The sequence below is a fragment of the Cornus florida genome, unplaced genomic scaffold (genome assembly GCF_030987335.1).
Source record: "Cornus florida cultivar Cherokee Brave unplaced genomic scaffold, ASM3098733v1 CherokeeBrave_3.0.0_Hap2_Chr03, whole genome shotgun sequence".
Lineage (NCBI taxonomy): Eukaryota > Viridiplantae > Streptophyta > Magnoliopsida > Cornales > Cornaceae > Cornus > Cornus florida.
The window spans coordinates 1,850,113-1,863,325 of record NW_026775573.1 but is presented as its reverse complement, the minus strand read 5'-3'; the positions used below and the strand labels follow the sequence as shown (position 1 = coordinate 1,863,325).

The 13,213-nt window shown below is 36.4% G+C and overlaps 2 protein-coding genes across 4 annotated transcripts; both read right to left on the bottom strand.

Annotated features, from left to right (window-relative positions):
- Positions 1-863: 863 nt before the first annotated feature.
- Positions 864-4,657, bottom strand: LOC132298985 (AT-rich interactive domain-containing protein 1-like). Its single transcript, XM_059795395.1, has 2 exons — positions 3,330-4,657; positions 864-1,892 (listed from the first exon to the last, which is right to left on the bottom strand). The coding sequence occupies exons 1-2, from the start codon at positions 4,281-4,283 to the stop codon at positions 1,029-1,031; spliced, it is 1,818 nt and encodes a 605-aa protein (XP_059651378.1). The 5' UTR covers positions 4,284-4,657; the 3' UTR covers positions 864-1,028.
- Positions 4,658-5,648: 991 nt separating this feature from the next.
- On the bottom strand, positions 5,649-13,183 carry LOC132298984 (probable E3 ubiquitin-protein ligase RHB1A). Of its 3 annotated transcripts, XM_059795391.1 has the most exons (7): positions 12,890-13,183; positions 11,877-11,955; positions 11,609-11,744; positions 11,162-11,239; positions 8,358-8,733; positions 8,115-8,224; positions 5,649-6,124 (listed from the first exon to the last, which is right to left on the bottom strand). In XM_059795391.1, exons 3-7 carry the CDS (start codon positions 11,690-11,692, stop codon positions 6,101-6,103), a joined length of 672 nt encoding a protein of 223 aa, XP_059651374.1. In that variant the 5' UTR covers positions 11,693-11,744; positions 11,877-11,955; positions 12,890-13,183; the 3' UTR covers positions 5,649-6,100. The 3 variants fall into 3 exon arrangements, with proteins under 3 accessions (XP_059651374.1, XP_059651377.1, XP_059651375.1); XM_059795394.1 differs by lacking the exons at positions 11,609-11,744; positions 11,877-11,955 and having other exon boundaries at positions 12,890-13,148; XM_059795392.1 differs by lacking the exons at positions 11,877-11,955; positions 12,890-13,183 and having other exon boundaries at positions 11,609-11,816.
- Positions 13,184-13,213: the final 30 nt, after the last annotated feature.

Genomic DNA, 13,213 nt, shown 5'->3' with positions numbered 1-13,213 from the left:
ATTAAAGAACAATCTTTTATAATTCTTTGAAATTTGTATTTTATTTTCAGAGTTCTTGAAAATTATTCTCAAAGAATTGAATCAAACAAGTAATATGACTCATATCCTTTGCTCCCTTTTGCCCTCACCCACTTTCTTTCCCCCCTAGTCCCTAGTTGGCCATACGTCAAAGCTCAAACCAGAGTTCAAACTCCACTGGTAGCTCTCCCTTTCTCTTTTCCCTACCCCAGATAATATATAATTACTTTTCTTAAATGTACCAAAATGAAAAGAAAAAAAATTGAAAATAGAAAAGTTTATACAATAGCTAAGGAAGGATGCCATAAAAAAAATATATAGGAAAATATGTATAAAACAATCTTCATGCCTGCTATGGTTCATTCTATTTTACACAAATCAATATAGTATTCACTCTTCATATCAAGATTGTAAAGCCAAAATTGTTCTTTACAGCATAAAAGAAAACAAAAGGGACAGGAGGGACAATATTGCCTTTCCAATTAAAGGCTCCCTAACACAGTAAAAGAAATCACTCTATGTGATCAAGTACCTATCCTGTTCTTGTGCACTCGTGCACATACATATTGACATGAGATATTGGCAGTAGAATAGAGACCAGAATGCAAACGGATGAGGCAAAAGAAATTTTCTTGCCGTGTTAGATTGCATGGAATTGATGCCTTGGAATTAGAATTGGAAAAAATTTAGTTTAAACATTGAACTGATTTTTCTCCAATTCCAACGCACCAATTCCATACAACCGAACACAAACAGTAGTGATGTTTAAAGACCCTCAAAGCAAGTGCGTGTACCCTTTCTCAGAAGAGAGACTACACTTCAAATTTTAACTCTTTTTATGTCTCATTACCCATGGTTTGGCTTCTTTATATAGAAGAGTATGATAAGTAATAGTACCTGTATTAGATGTCTGTATCATGATCAATGGACAGGAATCAGAAGTATAACTTGAGAACAGGAAAATACAAATCAAAAACACTTGAGCAGCTCCAATCCATCTACGAGGACTACTATCTAAAACTCAAATGTGGCTTTTTTGGAGTACGCAATATGGAGTCTGATGACTTTACTGCTTCATGCCCAATTAAGTTAGTTAATGATCCAAGCTCTGATTCATCGTCATCACTGTCAATTTCGCTTGGGGTGCACCTATTCTGGTGACTTCTCCGCTGGAGAAGAAAAACATTGAAGTAGTAGCTAACTAAATTTTCTCTGCTTTTGCCAGGAAAAGACTTAAACATTTCAACCCAGAAACACTTGTCCATAGATGGAGGATTCAACCTAACTATTGCCTGAAATTTCTTTTCTTCTTCCCTTGTCCAACAGAGTGCACCTTTCTCGCCCATCTCACTAAATTTCCATCGATAGAAGGCTGAGCCCAACTCAAGCTCCAATTTCATCCTTTTCTCAGAAACATGGAATCTGACACATTCAACAGAACCTGAGAATTGGCAACCACATGAATCCTGTCTTCCTTTCCCAATGCGTTCCCTTTCAATTAGAATTTTTTTGTGCTCTCCAGCTTCCAATGGCCAAAGCCGGGTACCTAACCATTTAGAGTCACTTTCACAAGTCCCACCATTCCATTCTGGTACTTTTGCCTGAAAATATGGCCCCACGGGAATTCTCTTTCTTCTATGATTGTCGAACAACAAACCAACTACTGAATTTGCAGTCATGAAGTCGGACTCTCTGTCATCCTCCGAGTCAGTCTGAGTACCTGAGGAGGATGAGCCCGAACAAGCTCGTGACTGAGACTTTTTCAAAGAAAAGAAAGCTCGACACTCTTTCACAGTATGGATCCTCTGGCTGCATCTTAATCTCTCGGATTCAGTATGGTCATCATACATGGACGGATGCATTTTCTGCTTCTTCTACAAAGTGCACAAATGATAGGTATCACCATCAGACAACGCAGATGGAGATGTTCATCTTTCTCTACAAGTAATCTTAATTTACTGAATTATCATAACAGAGGTCACAGGATAATGAAAAATATTAAACACATACTAAAAGTGCAACTGGCAAAGAAAGGCTAGATTTCTGGGTAAAGCCATAAAATGGATGCTTCTGGTCACAACATTTCCTCTGCAAAATACTTCTGGTCCTTAATAGAAAATTTACCCTAAATGTTGCCATAGCAGTCTCTATACTTTCATTCATGTTAAATTATCAGTACTTTCAGTTTTTGTGAACTGGCAGAGACAGTCATACTATGCATGCTTCACTCCTAGAATATGAACTCAATATGCTGTGGAGAGAGTTAACAAAATGTAGACATATATAGAAATCAAATGCAAATAAATAAGTTGGAAAATCTAGGAAAAATAAAAAGGAGGATATAAGCTATGGCACAGAGGACAACAAAGAAAGGAACAGTAAAAGATAAACCTATATATTGTATCTATATACACACACTACATATGATACTAAAAAGAAAGGATCCTTTAAAACTGAGAGAATAAGGGATAGGATAACATTTATGGAAGGAAAATAGAACAATTTGTGCACATGCCAAGAAATATTATGTGCATCCTTTGCAATTGCCCCAAATAACAGCTTAATATTCAATAATAAGTATTGAGCAAGATGTAGAGGAAACAAGAAAAGAAAAGGAAAAAAAATAATAATAATCTATACAGAATTTGTCATTGCAAGTGAACATAGTTGCCACAAACAAAAAACAAAAACAAATAATATAATACCTTCAAGTACATGCAAGTCCATTACAATCACTAGCAGGTAATTTTTAGAGTAAGGTTCCTCCACCTAACAAACTCATTAATAGTTACTCATTAATAGTTGGAACTACTCTCACATGGCAACTGAAACAAAAACAAAAAAAACGAAAAAAAGAAAAAAAAAGAAAAGAAAAGAAGATATGGTATGATATTGAATATGAAGATGGGTGAACTAACTTGTTTAGACAGCATACCCTCATTAAATATAAGGGCTATTGTAGATGCATGCTTGGTTGACGAATTCAATCCACATATATATATATATATATATATATTTTCAGGTACCAGCCTCGAACCTAGGTACCTTTTAATACAGCCTATTCATAAGTACTGATGATGAAAACGATAAGGTCCAAATGGAAAACAGCCCCTCTACGTGCGAAGGTAAGTATGACCTTCCCCAAACCCCGAAATGGCAAGAGCCTCATGCTAGCTTTTTAAACAATATGAAAGATAATACCTGAATGGTATAGCAAAGCATTTGAAACAGCAGCAGAAGATTGAAACCATAATTTAATTGACTTCCCTAAGTTTAGTTGTTAATTACATAAAGGACAATGCCATTTATACCTGCCAAATGGATTGTTCAGCACTTGAATCAACGTTTCTTTTCAGAAACATTGCCTCTCGAGCCGACAAAACCTGCTTCCATAACTGCTCGCTCCCATAAGAGTCCCACTTAGACCTTTCCGGCATGGATCCTACTTCTGGATTGCCAGGATCTTTAGCAACCTCAATAACCCAATTCAGCATTCCCAAATGGCAATCTCGCTTTCTCTTCTTATTAGAAACCTCTTCCTCAACCATACATAGATCCAAAACCGTATTCTCTTTGTCATCATCCACATTTTTTATGTCATTAACATTTTTCTTGCCTCCACCCACCTCCGCAGAACTCCAAACCTCGTCCCCATTGCAAAATTTTCCCACATTCCTAAAATCCAGCTCACTTTTCTCCAAATCCAAATGTGGGTACTCCCCATCTTTCTTTGCCTGATCCGAAACTTTTAACAAGAACCCTCCCAATTCTGACTCTAGCTCCATCAACAGCCCACCCAGATTTGAACCACTATCTCGAAACACACGTTTTGAGTCCTTATCTTTGGAACATACTTGCAACCATCTATCCAATACATCTAGATACTTAGCATAGATCAATTTCACAGACGGAGCAAAATTGGAGCCCAATCCGGACTCTGTAGCCACTGTATCCCACAACCCATTCTTCGACACTGTATGGTACCCACCTTTTTCTCTCACTAACAAGAAGAGTTTGAATAAATTTACAGATTGCCCTTCACCAAGCATTGGAGGTAAAGGCCAAGAACAATCACTGCCGTAGATCTCTTTGAGGAAAAGAGATATGAATTGATCGAACAAGTGTCGAAGCTTTTGCTCGTCACCTACCACGGACACTTTTGAACCCAGTTCGACGTCGACACAGAACTTTTTGGTTTGAAGTTTTTGAAAGGTTTTGAAGCTGTCTAAAGCAGACCCATCAGATAGCTTCGACCAACCTGCCATGGATTGTGAATTCAAACCCTAACCCAAATCAAATTACACTCGTATATACTGCTTTACAATACAAAAAATCACAGGAAAAAATTACCCAAAAAATAAAATAAAATAAAACAAATTAGCAGGAGAGAGGGAGGGAAAGAGAGATGGTTACAGATTAACCATCTGGGTATTGATGGTGAAAATTGAGATGGGCTTTTGGCGGGAAGCCATAGCCATTGATTTAGACCCTAGAGCATCGAAGAAAAATTGGCGCGCCCCATCATTTGAAGTCCCGCTCTCCCCGAGAGAGTGATAAACAGTGAGGGCTTTTTCAAAATTTGAACAGATCTTTTCAAAAACCAAGACTTTGCCATTTGGGGAGTAGTAAAGGAAAGAAGACGTACCAGTATTTGGAGTATTTTGACATTTCTCTCCTCTTGCTTGCCTTCTCTCTAACCCTTTATAATTGGTCTCATGTTGTGGGCTACAGTACTTGAAATGGGAAATTATAGAGAGAGATGATAAAAGAGCTTTTTGATGTGTAAGAATGGGCATAACACTTATTTATAGTTGACATCATTAACTAACCATAGTTTATAAATTAGGGTGTTGGGTTGGTGGTGGGGTTTAATAATTGATTGTGATTGGGTGAAGGGCATTTTAGGAAATAAAAAATTTGGGTTATTATCGAGACTTTGTTTTTGTTAGAAAGAAAGTTACGGAAAATACAAAAAAAAAAAAAAAAAGCAATTTTTTTACTTTTTAATGAGTTTAGAACTTTAGATGGCAAGAAAACAATTTTTTTAGTATTTGATTTTACTCTAAGCTTTCATTAAAAGAAAAAATGGTAGCTTATTGTCACACATTCATCAAACCCTAAAATTATGCCATACCACTTCTTTTATACAGTAAAATTCTCATTATAATCAAATACAAGGAATGAAACTCTTTTTTTTTTTTTTTTTTTTTTATTCACCTCTTTTTGTTACTTTCAATTTTTAATACTCTCTTCTACCCAATGACTTATTGATATGTGGCTTCAATTCAGTTTGTTAGTCCATGCTTTTTACTATCAATTTGAGCTTCAGTTTGGATCATAAACTCCTACTGCAGATATAGATTATCTCAACGGAGAAGATCAAGAGTTAAAATCCCGATGTGTGAGTTTTAATAAATTGAATGGTAGAGAAACCCCCACTTTGTTCCTAAGAGAATTTGAATGATAGCCTTTGCAAGTTACAACTTGGAACCGGTGATGAGACGAATTTTCTCCCCTACAATTTAGTAAAATTTTCTTTCTTGTTTTTCTTTCCTCTTTCCTTTTTCTTTCCCCTTTCTTTTCTTTTCTTCTCTCAAATAATATAAGAATTCCTTACTACTTTGGACTCATTCGAAACAAATGTATGCAGCATACATCATGTACATTTAAAATAAGGGAGTCCGTACAACAAAGTGGAATGAAACAAATCATCACAGTATAAGAAGCAGAGCTCAGGTTGTATAGTTCTTCAAGACTCCAACCATTAACTTCTGATTGTAACTGGGAACAAATAATCAAGGTTTTAAATACTAGATAGGAGCTATGGGAAACCAGCAACCACTTCTTATGCTGTGTTGGACTTCATTTTTTCTTCAAATTTTCGACATACATACGAGAAAGGATGGACCCAAATATACAATTGACATGTACACTGCTGACCTAAAAATAACTATGACCAAATTAAAGATCGGTCTTTAGGCCGGCTCTGATCATTTCCATAACAAGAACTGACATGCATCTGCAGCATTCTGACTTTGCAAGATTCAACTTCAGAAGGCAAAGAAACTCTATTGTTGAAGCATTAAAGAGCTTCAAATATCATTTCCTGCGACACAGAAACATAACATTTTCGTTAGGTCACAAACGCAAGTACATATAATGATGGGAGACAGAAAGCTAGTCATATAGGTTTGTTTCCTTAACAATCTGCTCCAGTGAGCACCTACTCAGTATCACTAATGCACACACATAAGGTACCGACAATCATTTCACCACAAAGCAAGAGTGTTATAGTTTCTTTTTCTTCTTTTTTTTTGTCCTCTCTACCCCTTGTATAGAAGGTAAGAGATAAAGGGTCAACCAAAACTAACATGAGATAAAGGGTCAACCAAAACTAACATGAGATAAAGTTATTCAAAAATAACTTTTAAAAGTTAAATAATAGGAGCAAAGGCCTGCAATAGAAAAGAATGAAAATTGACAATTCATGTGGCCGACCCCATTCGTACCAAGATGAAGGCAAGAATGATGATAAAGAAAATTGACAATTCATGTGGCCAACCCCATTCGTACCAAAGACGAAGGCAAGAATGATGATAAAGATGATGCTCTTCTTAGAGTAGAAACTCCTTAAATAAGGTCGCATCCATCTGGATAGGTTATGGAAGTGGAGACAATCCGCATAAACTAACGGAGATAACATGGGAGTGGATTACCGTGGAAACTGAGACAACACAAGAATAGAGAGTGGTAATAAAGAAAATATAGGAGGATTCTCAGGACGACTGCTGCCATCTCTCTTCTAGCACTTTTGTAGAAAGAACTGTTCATGAGGTAGAAGAGCCCCTCCATTTATGGGAGTTCAGGAGAGCAGATGACAACTAGCGATAGGTAATGCTCATTAGGGCTGTAAATGAGCCAAGTAGTGGGCTGTTGGAGCTCGGCTCGGCTATACAGCTGGATGTTTGAGCTTGGCTCGAGCTGAAGCCAAACTCTCACAGCAGTGTTCGAGCTCAGCTCGGAACTGTTCGTGACGAAGTCGAGCCGAGCTCGAAGCTCGTTAACAAAAAAGGCAAAGACATGTAACAGACCTCCTATATATATTTATATAGTATATACCCACCCATTACATACCCAGTACAAAGACGAATCAAACAACAACAAATTACAGAGATCCTTACAGAAAAATAGATATATGGATGCATTCAGCAAAAACGAGATCTCCCCAAAAAATATATATATTTATATAAAATTACAAATTCTTCACTTATCTTCACACCAATCTTCTCCCAGAACTTCAAAGGGATGTTCTTGTAATGCTTTTACATCTCCTTTTCAGTCTTGATTTGGAAGGAGAAGATAAATTTGTGTGCGCGAAAGAGACGCAACACCAGTAGTAGTAGAAGTGTGTGAGAAAGACACAACGGCTATTTGGAAGAGGAATAGAAGAGCGATGAGGTAAGATTAGGTTAGGGTCTATTTATATATAATAGGCTTATGGATCCTTTGGTTGGGCTAAGATATTTCATTTTATATGGACCTTACATTCTCATTTTTAGATATCAAAAATGTATAAGTTTTCACTATTAGCTACATATATATTATGCATATAATTACATGTGTTCACGAATACGTTTACGAACTTTGTTCACAAACATGTTCACGAACAAACAAGCTGAGCAGAGAGTTGTTTGAGTTTGGCTCGTTTATTAATTGAGCTTGAAATTTTTGTTTGAGTTTGGTTCATTTATTAAACAAACGAACCCGAACCGAGCTCTTACCGAGCCGAACTCGAGCTGTTTGTCGAAAGCTTGGTTCATTTACGGCCCTAATGCTCTTATAGTTACAACATTGCAAAATGGTAATACCAGCAAATCATAGGAGAATAATCCAAGGTGAGGAGACGTCTACAAAGCACAACAGATGTCGGCCTCGTGTTCCTAAGACATGGTGTCTCTGGCTGTGAGGCGTGCCATTATAATAGACAGCGGTAGAGAACACCCCTCTACAAGCCATGCAATGAGTAAAGGTCCAAGAAAACGGTCATTGACCAAGCAATCAATACGTGCATAAATAAAATTCGATGCAAGGCAAACCTGATCACATATGGGGCATGTGTCACTTCTTTCCCTCCACTCAAGGATGCATGAAAGATGAAAATGATGGTTACATTTTGTGATAATTCTCGGGTTCTCAGAGTCGTAGTCTGCAAGCAAAGATACAAAAGCTTGAAAAATTAGTTAAAGAGCTTAACTAATTATGGGTTGCGAAAGCGATCCTGAAATAATTTTTACATAATCAACAAATATTTTATAATTGTACGATGAAATAATAGCTACCTTCAAGACAAGTTGGACAAAAGTCCTCTTCTTCTGTTGGGGAAATAGAGACATCTGATTTTAAAAATTCAATTTCAAACTTCTTTGGCAAGGCAAGAGAAAAGCCAGCTTGAGGTTTGTAATCCGATTCCTTAACAATCATGCATGTAGTCGAAGTTTCAAAGTTACTGCCACTTACTGGTTTTCCTACAGAAACAGAATCTGTTGATTGTGGATGTCCCAAGACCACATTATATGGGATAGGTCTAGGAGGGGTTCGGTAAGTATCAGGGGTTGATGTATCCAAATTCAAATCAAATAGGAAGCCTGAAGTGAGTGCAGTGGCTGCACTATCATGAGATGTCAAGGACTCCCGCTCCTCCAAAGCTGGTGGGCACTGCAAAAAGATGTTAGGAGTTCAGAAATAATAATTTCACGCAAAATGATTTCATGATACAACATTATTACATGAAAAAGAAAAAACTAGTGGCTGCCAGATAGATTTCCACCAGAACAAATTCTACTAATTCTTATGTCACGTGATTTAAGCGGGGAAAAACAATGAAAACTGCACGCTTGATATGAGTGTTTCTGAAGCAAATACAAAGATCTCTTGAGGTTTACAACGTGCTGTCAAGGTGGGGAGGATGGGGGTTGATGGAAAACAAGTCTTTACGCATACCAGTCTTGTTGTTTTATGACATCATCCATTGGAGATACATCTGGCAGCAAATTAGAAATAGGATGCATGATGTAATAACGCCAACAATAACAATTTTAACCTGTAACTGTAGGGTTGAACTTCTGTGACTTCCAGAAGTCTAAAATCACAAAACAATTATCACAATAGGAAGACAGCAAATTTGAAGACACTTTAATTGACTGATGTCATATGGGATCAGGATTTTAAATTCATGTGATTCTCGTGAAAGAACACCTGATTTTGCTCCCAAAGTCTATTGAACATGCTCACCCCATTTTCTTGGGGCAAGAGAGTCCTAAAGGAATTCATGACTGTAAAACACTCTCAATTAGTCAATTAAGCTCCAATATATTATAATCCTTAAATGGTTGCAAGCTTTGCAGTTTCTTCAGGCGTACTTAATAAAAATGGAACCACAGTTATTTGAAATGTTTTATGATCCAGTGGTAAGGAAAGAGCTTTATAAAAAAATAAATAAATGAATCAGATAAGTAAAATAAACAAATAAACAAACTAAGGGTGCTATATCCCCCAACCCCAACAAAAATAAAATAAAAACTCCTTTTCTCAAATATCCATTTCAAAAGCACCTTGTACCTATAGTACTACTGAAGAAAAATAAATAAATAAAAGTCCTATAAATTAAGTAGGAATTTGGAGGTCATATTGTTGAAACCAAAAATACTACTTATCAACAATTTTTTTTTAAAAGGGGACATCTGGACGATTGATTGTTCAATTTCTTTAAAAATTAAAATTAAAATTAACCGAATCTCAGAACACAAAAGAGCAAGGACACCAACAGAAACTATATAGTAAATAGTTCATGACATTCTTCGGCTAGGAAGCATGGACACTCCAAAATGGGCGAAAAATCCGTGTCCGACACTTGTCGAACACGGACACTCGTCGGACACACCCCGACACGTGTCTGACACGTCCAAAAACGTGTCTGGAGTTTTTTATTTTTTTTTTATTTTTAGACACGGCACGGACACAGCTTGGACACGGCACAGACACTCCGCGGACATGACACGAAAACTCCACGGACACGGACACTTCTGGAAATTTTTGTTTTTTTTTTTTTTGAATGCTGATATGTTCTTTTTTTTTGTTTTGTACTACCCTTTTGGTATTGTAAATGGTAAAAGTCCTAGGTCAAATAATGGATGGGAATAGATGATAGTATACTGACTTGTTTTTGTATCTTTTTTGGGGACTAGACTTTAAGTTTTTGTGAATGTTAAGTGCTAACAGTAAAGTCCTGAATGTTAAACAGTCATGAATTTTAATAGTCCTTTCTGTCTATGCTTTTGTATTTGGAGTAAATTTGCAATGATGATTAAATGATACTAGTTATTATTCTAATGTCTTGTTTTTTATTTGGTTTTATAACTCTGCAACATTGTTCTTTTATAATTTATTAGTTATGAGTTATGATTTGTGTTTTTTTTCATTGCGAGGTTGATGAAAAATAGTAACACTCAGTAATTTTTAAAGTACTACATCATATATATATATAGATATACTATTCGCCGTGTCCCCGCCGTGTCCTAATTTTTTTGGATTTGCCGTGTCGCCGTGTCGGTGTCGTGTCGTATCCGTGTCCGTGTCCGTGCTTCTTAGTTCTTCAGCATGCATTGCCAGGCCAAGTTGGCTCAAGAGTTTTATTCTTAACAATGTGTCTGTTTTTCCTTGAATCGCAATAACATGGGGAGGTCATCCCAGGGTAGCACCTCCACTTGTCCTTAAGATGAATGCATGTGTCCTCATCAGAGCCAATGGTGCTTCAAATCTAGACAGCTTCATACAAGCAATGCCAGAGTGCTAATAAGATACACATACCAAATCAACCGCAGCATCTCCTTATTTTTACCAATGGTTCTAAAGTATTCCTGAGGTGAACAGCTCTTACCACAAATATGAGTTTGTGAGGTCATAGGTTTTATAATTATAAAGGTCTCAGCGACAAGTAAACAAAAGACAGCAGAAGACTAACAATAATCATTCAATATTCTGGGCTGAATTTGCAGATGCTAAAAAAACATTTGAAAAGAAGACAATGGATAAGAATGATGAGCCTGATACAAGCATCTAAAGGGTGATGGAAAAAATTACTGACATAATAATATATAGGTGTTCCATGCAGCTGAGGTCTTCTGGAAGAACAACAGCAACCTCCCATTCTCTGAAGTTGTTTCTGTTAAACACACAAATAATCAGTGCTTCAAACATTGCAATCTGTTTACAATGCGAAGATGGTCAAATGCTATAAGGTTAAGATATATAGTAAGTTGCTAATGCCAAAGAAGGTTCTACAAGTGAGCAAAACAAAACAAAAGACCACAAAAGATGCTTCAAGAAGCACGAACATGAAGAGTAACTCAATGATCTTAAATAACCCTATAAAAGCCAACATAAAAGTGAAAACACACAACAGGAACAAGTGAACGAACATCAAAAACAAGCTAGCCAAATATCTAAGTGTAGAAACAATTACACATCGTCCTTGCCTTAATTCTATATGAAGTAGGTTGGCCACATGAATAACAGTTGCATTTTTTCTTACCTCAAGTAAACATAACCAGCATATGAGCGAGGATATATTATTGAAAGCATCATAGATCCTTTTCATATACAACATACATGACATTCCTAACGCAACATAAACCGCATTTGGAAACCAAGTGCGTGCTGGCTTCTTCCTACAAGGTCCAACGACATTCTGGGTCAGCCCGTAGGTGGTTTCATTCAAGGAACAATATTCCACAATAATGAAACGGACAATTGCAAACAGAACTTGGATGAGCTTACTGCACTCTTAAATACTAAAATACCTTTTTGAGTTCCTATGCCTACCATATCTTTGCCGCAGCTTTTCTCTGGATTCTCATAATAACTTCAAGCATATAAAACCTATACATCATAATTCATAATCATTTCCTAGAATTGGAGCTTAGTGTCTTTCCAAGATACTTCACAAGCAGAGAGATTGTAACCCCTTCTGCTCATGTGTATAAAACTTATCCAAAAAAAAAGACACTATAAAGAAGAACTCCATCAATCAGAACTCAAAACATGATTGCTGATTTTATGTCAAGACCCGCCCGCCGTGTGTAAATAGTGTCCGCTTTCCACACATTATATGCTCATAGTTTTCAAAATGCTTGTCCACACATATAAGTGCCGACCACCTCTCCCCAAGACGATTTGGGACATCACATTTTAACATGCTGATTTTAACAAGTCCAATTGTATATTAACTTTCTATACTGCCAGAAGTTTTTCACTCTGATAATGACTGTGGCCAAACAAATAGATGAATCTCCTACAAAATATCTTACAGGAAAGGAAAAAAAATTCCACCCAAAATTCCTCCTCTTTTTTTTTTTTTAACATCACAAATCCATAGAAACCAAACAAAGCAAACATGAGCACACCAAAACAGACTAGCTCATACTAGAAGGAAGAGAAGTCACTTAATTATGCATATCTCAATCGTCTAATTCGAAAACAAGAACGTATCATGAATTCCAACAAGTGAATTACACAACATATGCACAATAAATTTCAGTTGCGTGAAGCAATTTAAAGTAACCCAGAAAAGCATACAAACAATCAAATTAGTTAAAATGCGAACAACATCGAAACGTGTCAACAATCGAAGCAAAACACGGTCATATTGAAGAAGCAAACACAGCTAACAAGAACATCTATCATATTAAAGAACAAATACATAAAGCAAAGGTTGTAACTTGTAATACATGCTTATATATATATGTGTGTGTGTGTGTGCGTGCTTGCTTGTGTATACATACATATATATATATATATATAAACATACATATACCTAATGATTCTTCTCCTTGTTCGGCGACCGCTCCACTGACACAGTGATATCTAATGAATGGGGTATGAGAGAGAAAGGGTTTTATTTGAAGTATTTGAACGTGTATAAATTCACGAAATGATGGTGAATTGTGTGAATAAAATAAAATCCAAGGGTTGGAGAAAAAAATAGTTCTGCAAAGTCAAAAGGTGGAAAATTCGAGAGCCTCATTAGTCAGATAAAGCACGATAAAGCTTTTGAATGGCATGTACAGTAATATATAAAAATATGGCGTCTCAGATATTATACAGAAAAGATCACTGTTCTTTCTGAGATTGAAAAACA

Coding starts and splice junctions, on each gene's coding strand:
- LOC132298985 (XM_059795395.1), bottom strand. CDS start 4,283: ATGGCAGGTTGGTCGAAGCTATCTGATGGGTCTGCTTTAGACAGCTTC. Junction 1,893..3,329: donor CTGAACAATCCATTTGGCAG/GTATAAATGGCA, acceptor TGCACTTTGTAG/AAGAAGCAGAAAATGCATCC.
- LOC132298984 (XM_059795391.1), bottom strand. CDS start 11,692: ATGTCATGTATGTTGTATATGAAAAGGATCTATGATGCTTTCAATAAT. Junction 11,240..11,608: donor GCTGGTTATGTTTACTTGAG/GTAAGAAAAAAT, acceptor TGTGTTTAACAG/AAACAACTTCAGAGAATGGG. Junction 6,125..8,114: donor CATGCCCCATATGTGATCAG/GTTTGCCTTGCA, acceptor TCTGTGTCGCAG/GAAATGATATTTGAAGCTCT.